Below are 16403 nucleotides of genomic sequence, written 5' to 3'. Positions count from 1 at the left end.
CCCAACCAAACCAACAGACCCCATGCTCTGCCCTGGCAACTCACCTCCCACTCAGCGTTTCTGACGTCCCCAAAGGCTGTCTCTCCATTTAGTTCAGCTGCCCTGTAGCTGGGCTGCCTCTATGAAAATTCATTTTTTTCCAGAGGACTTTTCTCCAGCAGGGTCTTTATGCATTCCATGCATACAGACCTCCACCCTTGGCAAAGACAAGACTGTCTACATTGCTCAAAGCTTTGCTCGTATCCACTAAATACTGAAATTCCATTTGGCAAGTTTAAAAGCATTTATTAAGAGTCACCTATGTGCAAGGTAGCGTGCACTGAGTCAACATTGTAGGTACCCAAGTGGTTTGTAGATAGATCAGCAGGCCTGAAACTCAAAGAGACTAAAGTTCAAATCTAGGCTCAGACACTGACTAGCTGTGCGACCTAGGGCAAATCAACCTCTGAGTGCTTCTGTTTCTCCATCTGTAAAATGGGAATAACAACTTACCTCCCAGGATTGTTGGATCAAATGAGCTAACTGCAAACCCCTTAGCAGAGTTCCTGGCACAGAGTGGTGTTATAAAATGTTATCATTGTCACTCAAGACACACAGACAAAAATGTCAAATAGTCAAGGAGTCTGCATTCTAATGGGCCAGAGTACTGGGCTCATATGAGCTCCCACACAGACTTTCTCCACAACCAGCCCCACCACTGCCTATCCCAGAATTTCATGTGCAATGGGAGGCCATCTAGACCAAATCCTTACTTCCTCACATCCACAGTATATATTCCTATTATAAAATGCTGGACAATTGGTCATTTAGCCACTGCTGGAAGGCAACATGACCATCTGAGAAAAGCCCATTCTACTCTGGGAGAGCTCTCACTAAGTCATTCTTGCTTGAGCCTCAATCTGCCTCATGCAACTTGCAACCATCACTTCTGGTTCTGGGGCTAGAGACCAAGTCTTTCTCCAAGACAAAGATCCAAGTGTTTTATAGTTTCTCTCACTCCTCCCGGTCTCCCCCACATTGCCCACCCCCAGCTCCTTCACACATCTATCAAAGGCTTAAACTCCAGGCTCTTCCTCAGAGTGGCTACCTTCCTCTGGCCACCACCAACTTAGCAACCCACTCCCCATAAGCTGACACCCAGCACCAAGCCTCCAACTGTGGCCCGACACCATCCCCTCCATCTCAAAAAGGGTATTGAAGGAACAAGTGAGGGGAAGGGTTAGGACAGTCTCTGATGACAAGAGCATCCCCTTCAAAGCCATCAAGATCAGGCCTGGGCCAGTGTGATGCAGGAGCCCATCCGAATCCTCGGAGGGCCAACGGGGAGGGGGCACAGCGGCTCACTCTAATGCCATCTCCCCAGGGCCTGGGCTGCTGACAGTTGGCCTCTCCAAGGAGAGCACATTATATTTTCATATTGCAGAGGTAGGGGACCGAGACCCAGAGACTGCTATGGCTTACGTAAGGTCACCCAGTGATGAATTCTTGACTGCCAATTCCCAGCTCAGTGTTCTCTTACTTGCACCAGGCACTGATGTCCCCTCCATCCCTTCCATTCCCAGTGACACCTAGAAAAGGGGGAAGTTCTCAAACAGTTTTGGCCTTGAGGGTGGACCCTGGCAGAGAAGATGCCCTGACCCAAGAAACTTCCTAAAGAGACTCAGTAACTAAGAGCTGCTCCAGGTGTGGGGCAGCCTCAAAACATGCAATTATTTCCCTGCTCCTGCAGCCTTCTGCTGTCCCCAAACTGTCACTCCTCATGGCATCCCTGTCACAGATCTCCTGACAGCCTAGTCAACAGTTACTCCATTTTTATTTTCACATGCTATTACTGCCCTTCCCTTCACTGATGGCTGACTCCATAGTCTTGGACAGTTTTAGGAGCTTCAGGGCTTGTCAGAAGTCAGTTCTAAGCCTAAGGAAGTGGGTCAGCAACCTTAGAAACCCAAAACAGAATGCATAATTGAGTATGCTGTGTTTCTTTTTTAAAAAGCAAATCTTTTATGAGCTTGAAGACTGCAGAATTACAAAGACCAAGCTTGGTCCCAGAGAAGTCCTTTCTTTGCAGAGGTGGAATATCACAGACTGTCAGAAATGACTATTGTTTGGTTGTATGGCACAGTTTTTTTCCTCAAACTTTGTTACAAGGCTTACCAGATAGGGGGTATAGGGAATGATTTGAAAGTTAAAAGTGATGTAAAATCAAATTTGATAAAAATGTTAAATGCCAATAAATAGATCTATTGGCAATACTTTTTTTCCCCACAATACTATTGCTTTCCAATGGCTCTACTCCTTCCTCCAACAGAAAGCACAACAAATCAAAATGAAACAGGAAGTACTAGCCACATTTGCTGATATCCACATCTGTCAAAACCCACATGTGTCTGTAGTGATGGAGGCACAAGCCATTACCAAGTCATGACTGGTCAGTGTGGAGGATCAGAGTTCTGAGGCCTTTTCCATTTGTTTCCCGTTATTTTATCAGGGTCACCATGTGAACTGTTTCCCTAGTTCTACTTAAATTGGCATGAATTCATAACACTCTACAAGGTTCCCTGAATTATTTTTATAATGCAATAATGCTCCTTTAAAAACATTCTACAATTTCTTTAGGCATTTTCTACTTTTCAAGCTTTTTATTGCCACAAAAAGTACTATGTGTACATGTGTATGTGTGTGAGTATGTTATGTTGTATATCATTATATGTATATAAATAGATGGGTAAATAAACAGAACTTTTCCTTATGTCTCTGACCTATTTGGAGAATTGTTTCTTTTTCAACTTTTTCAACAATTGTTTCAACTTTTTCAACTTATCTCTTTATTGGAAGCATGGAAGCCTAAGGGCAGTGTGGCATAGAAGCGGGCTGGACTTTGGCTCAGGAAAGAACTGGACCCATGCTATGTACTCTTTTCTGTTTTTTCTCTCTCATGGTTTTCCCTTTAGTTCTGATTTTTCTCTCTACTGATTTATAAAGAAATGTGAATTTTAAAAGTTAATATAAATGTATAACCAGAAAAAGACCTGGATTCCAATCCTGTCTGTGCCATCCCTGTGTGATCTCAGGAATTTATAATCCCTCAGTTTCCTTATCTATAAAATGAATTATTTGGACTAGATGACTTTTAAGGTCCTGTCCAGCTCTATATCTACAATCTTTTAACTGTGTGGGTTTCTAGAATCTCATTGTGATATTGGCCTGCTTAAGTGTTCCCATTTTTAAAAAGAAATTCTTATTTTTTTTTCCAGTGACCAAGAATTTTTTTTAACTTTTCACCTTCCCCTACCCACTGAAAAGCAATAAAGAGGTATTGAGCCCATCTATCACAAGCAAAACAAATTCTCATACTGGCCACATTCTAAAATACAGTTGTCATTCTGCATCTAAGGTCTATATAGCATAAGATGGAAAGCTTTCTTAGAACTCTGGAATCATGGTTAATCATTTAGTTCATCAGTGTTCTTAAGACTTTCAGAACTGTTTGTTGGCACAGTGAGTGCCTAAAGGCACAAAGGGGGTCAGGAAAACTGTGTTTAAATCTAATCTCACACTTACTAGCTGTGTGATCCTGGGCAAATCACAACCTCTGCCTGCCTCAATTTCCTCATCTGTAAAATAATAGCACCAACTCCCAGGATTGTGGGAGGATCAAATGAAATCCTTGTAAAGTGTTTAGCACATTGCTTGGCACAAAATAAGTTCTATGTAAATGTTAGCTATTATCATCATTATAGAAATTATGCTTCTGGTTCTGCTCACTTTATTCTGCATCATTTCATATGTCTTCCCATGTTTCTTGGAAACCATCCCCCTTCAATATTTCTTACAGCACAATAGTATCCTATCATTTTAATATAATTTGTTTAGCCATTTCCCCATTGATGAGCACCCCTTTAGTTTCCAAATATTTGCTACCATGAAAAGAGTTGCAATAAATATTTTTATACAAGAGTCCTTTTCTTCTTCCTTTGAACTCTTTAGAGTATTACTCTGGTTTCACTTGTTTCACTTGGTATCACTTGGGCCAAAGAGTATGCAAAGTTTGGGAGCACAATTCCAATTTTTTTCCAGAATGATTGGGCCAATTCATATCTCTTGACCCAGTTTACATCTCTTGATGCTTCAGCATTGACTTCGTAGCTTCAGTACCTAAAAAAAAATCACCTTTCAGCCACACTGAGATTAAGGGGTCCCTGAACACAGCTGAGTTAGCCTTCAGCCAGCATAATGTTATAATGTCATAATGCCCATACCTGAAAGCTCTCCCACTCTGTTAGAGCCTTTCCAGGGTTTCCATGGTTATAGGTTTTTAAATACCTTTATTCTTCTTACTAGATTGAATCATATGATCATCATGCTAGAAGGGACCATCAACTTTAGTCCAGCCACAAATTTCCAGATAAGAGTCTTTCCAAATAATATTCAACAAGCACTTTCTGTGCTAGGTGCTGACAGAAATGAATAAGGTCTAATCTGTGCCTTCAGGGAATATATAATCTAATTAGATCATATAAATGCACTAAAAACCATAATACAATAACTGAATAAAATACTCAAGTCTTGAAATTCTCCTGAATTTGTTATTTCTTTCAGACATATATACCATTCCAATGTGCATATATACCATTCCAATCTTGTACTTGTGAAGTCAAGTTTTGTGTGCCCAAGTGTAAGATTTTACATTTACCTATATTTCATTTCCTTTTATTAAATATAGTCTGGTGTTCTAAGCTGTCAAATTCTTCGATCCTGACTCAGTCATCCAATGTGTTAAAATAAAACTCTGAACTTAGGGTCACAGGAAAATTTGGTGAGTGTATCCTTTATTAATAATGTTCCATTGTATAGGAACAACCAAATTCCTGCGGCATTCCACTGGAGACCTCATGCCATACTATATAATAAACTATTAACAAATATTCTTTGAGTCCATTTATCCAACCAGCTCTGAAGTCTTCTAATTCAGCAGTGTCAAACTCAGATATTGACTTAGAAAACCACAAATAAGCATTATCTATGTTCCATTGTATTTTTTCTTTATTTTGTTAAACATTTCCCAATGACATCTCAATTGTGCTCTGGAGCAGTCAGGCTACCAAAGCCCAGAGTTGGACACATCTGATCTAATCCACATCTCTCCTCCTCTCCACAAGAGTAAAAAGATGAGATACTTCATCTGATACTTCCTAAAATCTTGATAAATTACACCCACAGCATTACCCTCTTCTACCAACTTAGGAAGGAGAGAGGCTGGCCCTTCCAGGTGAGGAAACTTCCTTTCCCAGTGCAGGTCAGAACTTTCTCTGGGTCTTTTAGTCTTGGAGAGTGGCCTGGGGCACTGACAGGTTAGGAGACCTCCCCAGGACCACACAGTCTCCCAGGCTCTGAGGGCAGGAGCTACATTAAGTGCCTCTTCCTGTCCAGCAGCTCCCTCCAAAAAGGACACAGCTTTCTCTAGCATGGCCTGTTCTCCACGAAGTAATGATGGTTCTGCTTTCTTTTCTGGATGTTCATCAATCAGCTTTTTAGTGATCTACTCTAGAATTTTCCCAGCAACGGAAGTTAAGCACCCTGGTCTGAAGGTGACAAGTATTCTCAACCTGGGTCCCTGCCTTTTGGCTGTAAGGAAGGGGGAGTGCTAAGTGGGCAGAGTTAAGGGCTCTCTTAGTGACCTCCCCCAGGACCTCCCAGTTCAAAGCTTGATTGTGTCAGACCCGAGAAGCTCCAAGGATGAAGGAATGAGAGGAAACAAAACAAAACCTCTCCCACAGCTCCAGATGTGAGCTTTGTCCGGTCCTTCTCAGATGCCTGTCAGGTGAAGCAGATTGTGCTCTATGAAGAACTAAAAACAACCCCCAGGCAGGAGGGGCATCTGCGCCTCAGTAAGGAACCTCCCCGACCACCCCTGCTCAAGGCGGTGCTCACCAATGTTGGAGTGCTTCAGGAGACGGCAGATCCGGGCCTCCCTCTCCAGCTTCTGGTGATCTGAAGACAAAAACAGAGAAGGAAGCATCACCTCGAGTCCATGGGATATGACCACTATTGGCAGCAATTAAACATTTCTAGGCAGTCATAGTCAGGAGGGAACAATCAGGACTCTTTCCTGGGCAAAGAGGGGACACTTCCTCTTCGGGGCAGCCGCCATCCCTGCTCCTTACCTCATGGTCCTCTGCTGGTACTGGGCAGCAATTGCTCCCAGGTCACCCCCAAGGGCTAACGTGGCTTTTGACACTCCTCTCCAAGGTCTGGGCGCATCCCCCCCTCCCCTTCCCCTTCTCCCTCGACCGAATTCACCCAAGATATGTTTCAAGACCCGTTTCCAGGACTCTTCTTATGGATCTAACACTCTTTTATTGTCTATCAGTCAACTTGTGTGGAATGGAAAACTGAGTGCATTCATGACCAACTTCTGGATGGTATCCATAGTAACGAGTTCTGTGATCTTTTAGCAACATGCAGTCAAAAAGATTGGATTGTGGCCAGTTCTTCTCCTAGCCCATGAGTTTGTCTGGAAGGGAGTCTAAGAGGCAGAGGTGAGGAAGGTGTGGGGAATGGGAATGGCAGGAAGGGGAGCAACCACTGGGAAGACATGGAGATGGAAGATGGAGTGGAGTAGTTCAGGAAAGAACAATAAGACCAACTGGTCCGAAGGAAGAATATGTTTAGGGGTGACCATGCATTAAGCTGTCAAGAAAGACCAATGGCTAGATGGGGAAGAGGCTGAGGAGTGGAATGACCACAAACCCATTAAACCCTCCATCTGAGCCTTATGCAATTCCCTAAGTCCTAAGTAATATTCAGGCCATGCATAGTCTACATACCTGGGGAGAGCTTTACTAAGACAAAACCATAATTCTTGAATTTGAAGAAAAATGAGGCTCAGAAAAATTAACTGACCTGCTTATTGTCACACAGTTCTTAAGTGTCAGAGCAAGAATTCAAATCCAGTTTTCTCCTGACTCCCAGCCTAGGGACTACTCCTTTTGGAGAAAGATAGGAATGGTATTGAGGGGTGAGAACATAGCTACCGATGAAAGGTTTTCCTTGGGTGATCATCCAAAGATATTGCCACTTATTTATCCATTCCTCATTTAAATCTCAGAGAAGGGATGTGTTTGCCTAAGGACAAATTAGGCTAATTAGGAAAGGAGGACATCAATCCAACCCAACAAACACATATAGCATGCTTATCATGTACAAGCAGCTAGGGAAGTGAAGACAAAAGGAGATCAGCCCCCAGCTTCAGGGAGGCTACTTCTTGGGGAGAGAGGTGGCCTAGGTCAGGAGGGAGGCCGAAGGAAAAGGGAGCAGCCCCAGGCCAGAATTCAGTCCCTGACAGAGCCCTCAAGGAAGCTAAGCCAGGCATCTTTGAGGGAGTGCTGCCAGTATGCCAGGCCCCATGCCTAGCTCCGTAGATTCCACCAAAAGCTGAGTCTGTGACCTCCAGGAGCTCACATTCTAATGGAGGAGACAGTATGCCAAAGACTGTTTACATGTAAGATGCATGTACTAAATAAACCCTGGAAGTGGAAAGACATTTCAGAAGGGGTAAGGGAGAGACCAGAAAAGACCCCCAGGTCTCCCCAGAGCCGAGTCATTAGGGAAGCCAGCGACAGAGGATGGGCAACATTTCAGAAATGGGAGACCATCGTTGCAAAGGCATGGAGTCAGTGGGGAGTACTGCCTCTGAGAAACAAGGCTGACATAGCCAGACCCTCATGGAGAACAACAAAGTGCTGAGAAGAACTATAAAAGCCAAAGATCAATTTAATCTCAGATCCTGCAGTACTAGGGAGGCACTGGAACCTGCATATTATCAGATAGGGGGATGGACCAGACACATCTGTGCTTCCAAAAATCACTTTGGCAGTTAGAAAAGGATGCACTAGATTGCCAAGACTTGAGGCGAGGAGACCCAGTGAGGGGTTATAAAATCTGTACAAGGGTGGGAGGGTGGGAGATTAGATATGGAGGTGGGAAGGGCAGAGAGGACAGAATATCTGAGAGGAAGGAGATGTGATCTGGTGTCAAGGTTAAATAAAGTCAAAAAGGATGTGGATTGAAACAAGGTCGTGAGACATGATAATTAAAAGTAAATTGTGTCCAAGATAATCCCAATAAATTTTGGATTGAAAATGCCATCTGCATCCAGGAGAGAAAACTATGAAGATGGAATGTAAATCAACACATGCTATGTTCATATCTTTTTTCTGGTTTTTTTTTTTCTTTTTCTTTTTTTTCCCCCATCTCATGGTTTTTCCCTTTTGTTCGGAGTTTTCTCTCCCAACATGATTCATAATGAAATGTGCATTTTTAAAAGTTAATATGCATGTATAATTAGAAAAAAACAAAATTAAAAAAAAAGAAAATTGTGAAAAATATGAGGGAATGTATTCTAAGCAAAGTGAATAGCACATTCTAAAATGACAAAGGTGAGAGAAGTATCAAGTTCCTAGGTAAAACCAAGTAGGCTCATTTGACCAGAAAGAGAGATTTCATGAAGGGGAATATGAAATAAATAAACCTGGCAAAGTTCCTCAAACTGAAAGGTCTCCTGATAACCTATTCTGCTAAATCACAGGAGGTCCACAATTGATCGGTCTTGTGGGGACATGAGCTGCACCTGTGGCCTTGCCAAACCTTGGTGCTGGAGACTTGGTGCTGGAAACTTGGTGCCGAGCTTCTTCTGCAGTACTGGCATCCTTCTCTAACAAGGAGGAAAACCAAATCCGAAAGAAGTGGGAACTTGCCCAGGGCAAGAGAGCAAATCAGCAGTTTAGCTAGAAATAAACCCCAGGAGTCTTGAACACAGACGCCCACTCCTGCTGCCTGCTGCCTGGTACAGAGAATCTCACCAACCTGACTGTACACAAAAGCCTCCTCTGGACAGGAGGTACGGGGGGAAAAAGATGGAACCCTGCTGTCCTTGGGGGCCAAACCCACATCCCTGATATAGAGAGACATGGAGAGTCCTGACTTTTCTTTCTCATATGCCAGCACTATTGTCTGAGAAACACAGAGCCACAAATGCCTTGGATTTGGGAGGCACTATTCAGACTAAGTCAGCTCCCCAAAAAGGAAACTGCCAACCTCTTGCAGACTCTGTGTCCTATGAAAACCTTGTTATCATTAAGGGAATCACACAAGAATTCCAGCAACAATCAGTACCCTTAGACTCTCAAATTCTTGTTTTCAGTGTTCCCTTAATGCTATACTTTACTACCCCTTGAAGTATCTCATTGCCTCTAGGATATACTCAAATTGACCTCCAGTCGCTTATTCACAAGGTCCCTTCCAGTGTATATTGCAGCCCATCTTATGCCATGCTTGTCCATGTTGTTCCATAATTACACCATAAAATATTGCCCAACATGCTGGGAACCTTTTTCACTTTCTCCTGACATCAAGGATATATCAGTGGACCACTGTGGCTATCCACACAATTTCTTTTTCTATTGCACATTTCCTTGACAACATCAGTTACTCCTAGGATAATTAACAATAGCAGCAAAGAACCACCATTTACATTGTGCCTTAAAGACTGGAGAGAATTTTGCAGACCATTACCTCAAATATAACTCCTCAATGGATAGCATTCAAGGACTTCTACAATCTGGTTCCTACCTTTTCTTTTTTCTTTTTTTTTTTCAAGTTTTATTCCCTTCTCATGCCCTCCAATTCCAGCTAAATTGATCTATTGACCTTTTCCTGATATAGAAACTCCATCTCCCACCTACAGATTTGCACAAACCATAGCCTATACCTGGAATGCACTCCCTCCTCTCAGAATCCTTCAAGGTTCAGATCAGGTGCCACAGGTGCCACTTCCTCTGTAAAGCTTTCCCTGATTGCCTCCCCCTGAAGTTATCTGTGTTATCTCATAATATTCCTATTTGTGTACCATGCTGTTCCCCTTTAGTACTGGACTCTGGGGGTAGATTTCAGGGGGTTTCATGAATATGGGTAAGGAAAAACATATCTTCAATTACATCTTCATTTTCACTCAAATGCAACCATTCTATTATGACTTAAAAAAAAAACCAAAAAAAAATACATGAATGAATCAGAGAGAAGTCAATAGATATCACTAGACTGTCAAAAGGGTCCATTCCATTAAAAAAGTTAAGATTAAGGAACCCTGCGCTGGTCATATGTAAGTGCCTTGGGATGGAGTGGGCAGTCTTTTTGGTCATAGATTCACAACCGAGGCAGTGACCAGCCTCCTTCCCCCTCTCAGCACCCAGAGCCACTCACAAACTCCAGGTGCCCACCAATCTCTAGATGGCATTAATGGAGGGTGATCTCTTTTGGGAGCTCCATATTAAAAAAAAAAAAGTATTCCATCCTTAGCACAATGCCTTCCTAATAACACTATTTGTGGATTTGTATCTCTATCGATTCTGTAAATATTTAGTGCCCAGAGAAATGGGGCTATCATGGGAGCTGGTGTGCAAGCAAAGCAGAAATCAGCTCACCCAGCCTCCAGTCCCACCTCTGCTTCTGTCTCCCTTCTTGTCTGTCCTCTGCCTCTGTGCCCCCCATCTGTAACGTGCAGCAGTCAGAGAACTATCCCTACATCCCTACGCTAGCCCCTTAGAGCCTTGCAATGAGCCTATTAGGTAAATACAATAGTACTGACATTCTCATTTACAGATGAACAAAACGGTCTCGAAGCACTGAACTGACTTGCCCAGGGCTACGTAGGCCGGCCAGCATGCACAGCACCAAGCCACATCCCACTGTGTCTACACTAAAATTCTCTGATCCCACACTACCTCACAGGAATGAAGACAGGAAGGAGGTCATGAAAAAGGCCCCCAGAAGTCAAAGCACAAAACAAACAGCAGCTTGATTACTAAGAAAAGAATAAATGTGTTAAGTGCTCTGGGAGAGCTTAAAGGTGAAAGATGGAGGAGAGGGAAGGGAAAGGGGAAGAAATGAAGATTTCCTAAAGGAGACCATAGTAGAATTTGAAGGATCATCGTTTTAAAACAATTAAGGGGACAACTGAGACAGGTAGCAATGGATGGGGGATAGGGGAAACAAAAGTTTTTATTGTCTGGTCCTAAATAAGAAACAGAAAAGACTTTGGTGTATTTTTTTAAAAAAAATATTTAATTCTTTAAAAAATTTTTTTTTTACAACCACTTCCCAAAACTCCCCTTCCCCACCCGACCTTGCTTTATAACCATGAAAAAGGAAACCAAAACCAAAGGACACATAACTGTGACTGAAAGTATATCTACTATTCCACACCCATAAAAAATCACCTCTCTATCAAGATGGGGAAGCATTCATTATCCATCCTCTAGAATCAAGATTGTATTTGAACTGATTTTTTGAATACTGTTTTGCATTCCCTTTCCTTTTTCTACTTTCTTTGCTCGACAAGTCATACAAGTCTTTCCATGCATATATGAGAGCCTCATAGTTACCATTTCTTATAGTATAATAATATTCCATTACATTTATAGGTCACAATTTATTCAGTTATTCCCCAATCCATTTCCAGTTTTTAACTACCACCAAAAAATGTTTTGTGAATATTTTGTTGTCTCTGGGTTCTATCTAATATGTCTAAAAGTGAGACAGCTAACAGAGGGTATAAACTCTTTTTTTTTCCTCACTGAATTCAAACTCTCCTTTAGAATGGCTGGACCAGTCCACAGGCGGTACTACCAACAGTACATCTCCTGATAACCCTCTTAACATTTGCCATTTTTGTCTTGTATCATCTTTTCCATTTTGATGGATGTGAGCTGCAACCTCAGTTTTCTCTTAGCAATTTGGAGCATTTTTTTTCACATGGTTCTTGATGTGCATTTCTTTTAAAAATGATTTATGTCTTTTTGGTTATTTATCAACTGAGGAATGACTCTTAGAAAAGAGTGTGAAGCAATGAGGGTTTTAGTTAAGATGCTAAAAAGTGATGGGTTAGAGCTGAAGTCTACTCAAAACTGCATAGCTAGCTAAGGATTGTAGAACAATTAAATCTCTTATCTGTTGCTATTTATCCTCAACAAAAAACCTATCCAGTCTGAAAGACAATACCTTACTAAAAAATATTTGTCTGTTTACCTGGATGAAAAGACATCCTGGCTTCTTTATTTCTCTTTTATAATTTACAATATTGTAGGCCGTTAGTCTGCTAAGTCTCAAATTTTCCAGTATATAAAGCCCTCCTGAACTATTTCTAACTAGCCCGTCAACTATGGTATAAATAAACTCTTGTAAAAACTTTTAAGAGAATCTCTTTGAATTCTTTCAAACTATAAGCCCTCTCACACACTTCAAAAGAATTTTTTTGGAAGCAAAAGAATTTTGAGCAGAAAAATTCTGTGCATGTATGCTTTCCTTATCTCAATTTAAGAACCAAAGCAATGAATAAAAAATACTTTTGACTTCACAATACCAAGGATGCCCTTGGGACAATTTAAAATAATATCTAGATTGGAGTTACCCAAATTCTCTATTAATTCTAATATTTATGGAGACCTACAATTTGCAAGGCATTGTGTTGACCTCTTCAATTGGAACTAGGGCCACATGTGGAATCTTCCCCAACACCTTCCATAGAAGACAGCTAAAATGGTGGAAGGAAGTGTCACCCAGCCCCTATAATGACAAAGCAAAGCATGCTCCACAAAGGGCTCATTTTTAAACCTCATTCCCAAATCAGAAACAGATTTGGAAAGCAAATGAGGATTACTTTGGGCATCTCAGAATTCTTTAGGTATGGGGGAAGCCATTCAGGGGAACTTTTCCCTTAAAAATGGGTACTAAGGATGGCATCCTTTAATTCCTAAAGGATCATGTAATGAGCAGTTTCCTGGCCCACTCTCTGTACAGCAGAGACCAGGAGCCAGGCTTCCTTATCAGAGATCTAGAGCTGGAATAAGCCTTCCAATTCCTTCAATTTTAGGCAATTTGCCCAAGGTTACACAGGAAGTAAATGGCAGATCCAAGACTTGAACCCAAGCCTGCTGATTCCATAGCCACATGCCTTTTCCACCACATCATGCTGGCTCTACAGATAAAGAGAATGAATTGGACTTCTAACAGGTTCTAGAGTCCTATCAGATTAAGGTCCTAGCAGAAGGCCTACTCTACCACATTGATCTGGAAAAAAACCCCACTAATTTGTAATTTGTTACAGGTGTCATATTTTAGGGAAGATGTTGAACTAGGAAGCATTCAAAGGAAGGCAGCCAGGACAGAGAAGGGCCTCAAGGCCATGCCATATGAGGATCAGGTGAAAGAACCGGTGATCTTCAGTATGGAGGAGAGAAGACTCTGGGAGGACAGGATGGCAATGTTTCTGAAGACAGATTCCCTGTTCTGTCACAGAGAACATAACCAAGAACAGTGGGACATTCTGAGAGGCAAATTTTGGCATGGTGTGTGGGAAAGTTATCCAAGAGTGGAACAGACTGCCTTGGGTTTCCCTGTCCTGGAGGTCTTCAGTTAATAGCCTAGATGATTATTTGTTGGCTCTGGCATCTAATTCACAGAGGAGAGGGGATTTCTGGCCCAGGTATAAGTTGAACTCAATGGCCTGTGAGATCCTTCTGACACCAAGATTCTGTGATTCTGTGGTTCTATCATCCAGAGATCGGACAGATATGATCAATGAAGACATGATGAAGCAAATGGAAACATGCTTATATGTAACCTCAAGTGCAGGAAAAAGTTCCAAACTTGTTACATGTCAATTCTGAATTGAGGGGACAGAGTCAGTCCAAAAGGAAGCCACTACCTGCTTTTCTCAATCCACTGAAAGGATTGAGAAGGTAGAGATAGTCCATGCTACTGATGTGTGATAATCTGGTGAAAGAGTTCACTGGTCTGGGCCACAGGGAGCCTTCTTTTGTGGCTCCAGTTCAGCTGCTAACTAGCTGTACGACTTTGGGGAAGTCAAGTCACTTCTCTGTGTGACTTTATCTGTAGCATAAGATAATCACTAAACTTCCTTCCAACTCTAAAAAGCTATTATTCTCTGTGTGTCATTTCTCTGGAGATGATACTGTAGGATAAGCCCAACTTTTAATAGTAGGGGGGAAAAACCTACAATCCTGTATTTTCCCTCAGCATATTAAAATATGTTTGCAAAACTTGACAGTGTAAATCACTGCCCCTCAGAGGCTGCCTCGAGGGCATTTGGAGCAAACACTAAATAGTGTAAGGTCTCTTTTGGATAAAGACAAACCCTTGTACAAAGTAGATGCTCAACAAATACTTGTTGAATGAATGAAGGAATAAATGAATGTCCATGGTTTCCAATTTCTGATTCGTGATTTTAGGCCATACATGTTCAAATGACTATTTCTCTTAAAACTCTGAGTTATTGGTCAAATGTGTTGGGGCCTTTGCTCTGAAAAGAGGTACAAATGCCTTGCTTCTCCTTTCTAGTTTCCAGAAATGAATTTGAGATCTTTTAGGTTCTAGAGAGAAGGACACTTGACTGGCTGAACTCCACTGAATATGAAAAGATAATTTAGCTGGAAAAAAAGAGGAAGAAGAGATATTTAATAAAGCCTAAGAAGGAAAAAGACTTGGCAGCGGGGAAGGAGGGCAGGATTCCTAGCTCAGCGAGAACCTAAAAATTCATTAAAAATGGCTTTTATATGTTGAGAATACAGTCTTAGTCATAGCATAGAAACGGACACCCAAGCATTTCTGTAAACAAGATGCAATCAGAACTGCCTCTCCTGTGCCCAGTCAAGTCTGCCATGACTTCAGCTCACAAGCCCACCTCCAAACCAAGCAAACAACAAAAGGTGTACTACAACTTCTCCTCCACCTGCTAAAAAGCCAAGAAAGGAAAGAATGGAGGAGCAGGATGCTTCTTACTTCCCTGCCAAACAGAGGAAAAACCTGAGCCCTCTGAAGATGTGTGCATCTCTAAGCCCCGCCCACTGCTTCCCTCTGCCAGAGCCCCCACTGCCTCCCCCTCACCTCCTCTTCCTGTGGCATGTGGGAGCTTATCGGAGGGAGGGCAGGGAGGGCCAGTGCCTTCTTTTTAGGGGAAAGGTCATTTTTGATGATTGCACGTGTGGACAACAGCAGAAAGCTGACTACCAAGTTTAGTCAAGTGACTCATTGCTAACTACTTTTCCAAGAGCTATAGTTCTGGATGGACCTGAGTGAGGGAACACTTTCTGCCCAGCACTTCCAAATAACTAACAACAGGAGCAAATGAGGACTGAGAACCCTACCTCCAGCAAGTAGCAAGGATAGCAAGGTGAATTTGGCAGTGACCTGCCTGAATTGTGTGACATCTGTCTCTGTCATGGCCAGATAAATAGATGTACGCAATATGAATGAAAAGTGGCTACTCAATACTCCAGATTCTCCGAGAATGAACGCCTTTCCTCTTTGCAGGTTGTCAGAGAGAATGAAGTGTTCCTTAAAAAACCTAGGAGGAAGGGCTTCAAGGTAAAAACAAAGAAGGAAATGGATCTGAAGAGGCAGAAGGGCAAATTGACCTGCTTGGGAGTCTGAGGGGGAAAGAATGTGACACAGAGCAGAAAAGGAACACACACCGGCAGCACCCTTGGAGCTAAGTAGCAGTTGGGAGGTTCTTCCCCAGCAGGGAGAAAGCAGGGGCTCTCTGGCCCTCCATAAAAAGATAATGTGGACACACTAATTCTGTTAGAGACCACCAGGAAGTCACAGGAAGGAGAGACAAGTAATTAGTAGAACTTGGGGACTGACTCTGTTGAAGAGAAGTCCTTACTGATCTGCCATTAAAAAATGAAATGAAACTGTCAAAAAAAAATTTAAGCGTGTCCCAAGTGCCAGACCTTAATGGGTAAGTGACCAAAGGATGTAAGCAGGAAGTTTGCAAAAGAAGAAATGAAAGCTCTCAATAGCCATACCCAAAACTGCTCCAAACCACGAATAATAAGAGAAATGCAAATGAAAACAACTGAGTTTTCACCACATCCCCAACAAGATTGACACAGGCAACCCAAGACAAACATGGTAGATATGCAAAGTTGCTATGGGAACATGGGTCAGCCAATGCACTGGTGGTGGAACTGTGAATTGTTCCAACTCCTCTGGAAGAGTTTGATTTTTGCTTTAAAAAAATTAGAAAAAAGCAATTATCACAACTAGGTACATACTCCAAGCTGTTCCAACTCTTCTGGAAGAGTTTGATTTTTGCTTTAAAAAAAATAGGAAAAAGCAATATCACAACTAGGTACATACCCCAAAGAAGTCAAAGAAGGAAAAGTCTTGTAAGTACCAAAAAATTTTAGCAGCATTTTGATAGTAGTAGAGACCTGAAAGAAATATTCATCAGCTCAGGAGTAGCTGAACAAATTGTGACCTATAAGAATGTGATATCATATTATTACACCCTCAAAGAGGATATGAAGAATTCAGAGAAACCT

General features: G+C 42.0%; 1 protein-coding gene across 15 annotated transcripts in view; it reads right to left on the bottom strand.

The window, feature by feature from the left end:
- Window positions 1–16403, bottom strand: part of CAMK2B (calcium/calmodulin dependent protein kinase II beta) — a 281883-nt gene that overhangs the window by 106700 nt on the left and 158780 nt on the right. For all 15 annotated transcript variants that reach the window (XM_074288455.1, XM_074288457.1, XM_074288462.1 and 12 more), the window contains exon 3: window positions 5932–5991. In XM_074288455.1, coding sequence (XP_074144556.1) covers window positions 5932–5991 — 60 coding nt within the window. The remainder of the gene's footprint in view (window positions 1–5931; window positions 5992–16403) is intronic.

Source organism: Sminthopsis crassicaudata, chromosome 2, assembly GCF_048593235.1.
Source record: "Sminthopsis crassicaudata isolate SCR6 chromosome 2, ASM4859323v1, whole genome shotgun sequence".
Classification (NCBI taxonomy): domain Eukaryota; kingdom Metazoa; phylum Chordata; class Mammalia; order Dasyuromorphia; family Dasyuridae; genus Sminthopsis; species Sminthopsis crassicaudata.
The sequence above is the reverse complement of the archived record's forward strand: the minus strand, read 5'-3'. Positions and strand labels throughout refer to the sequence as shown.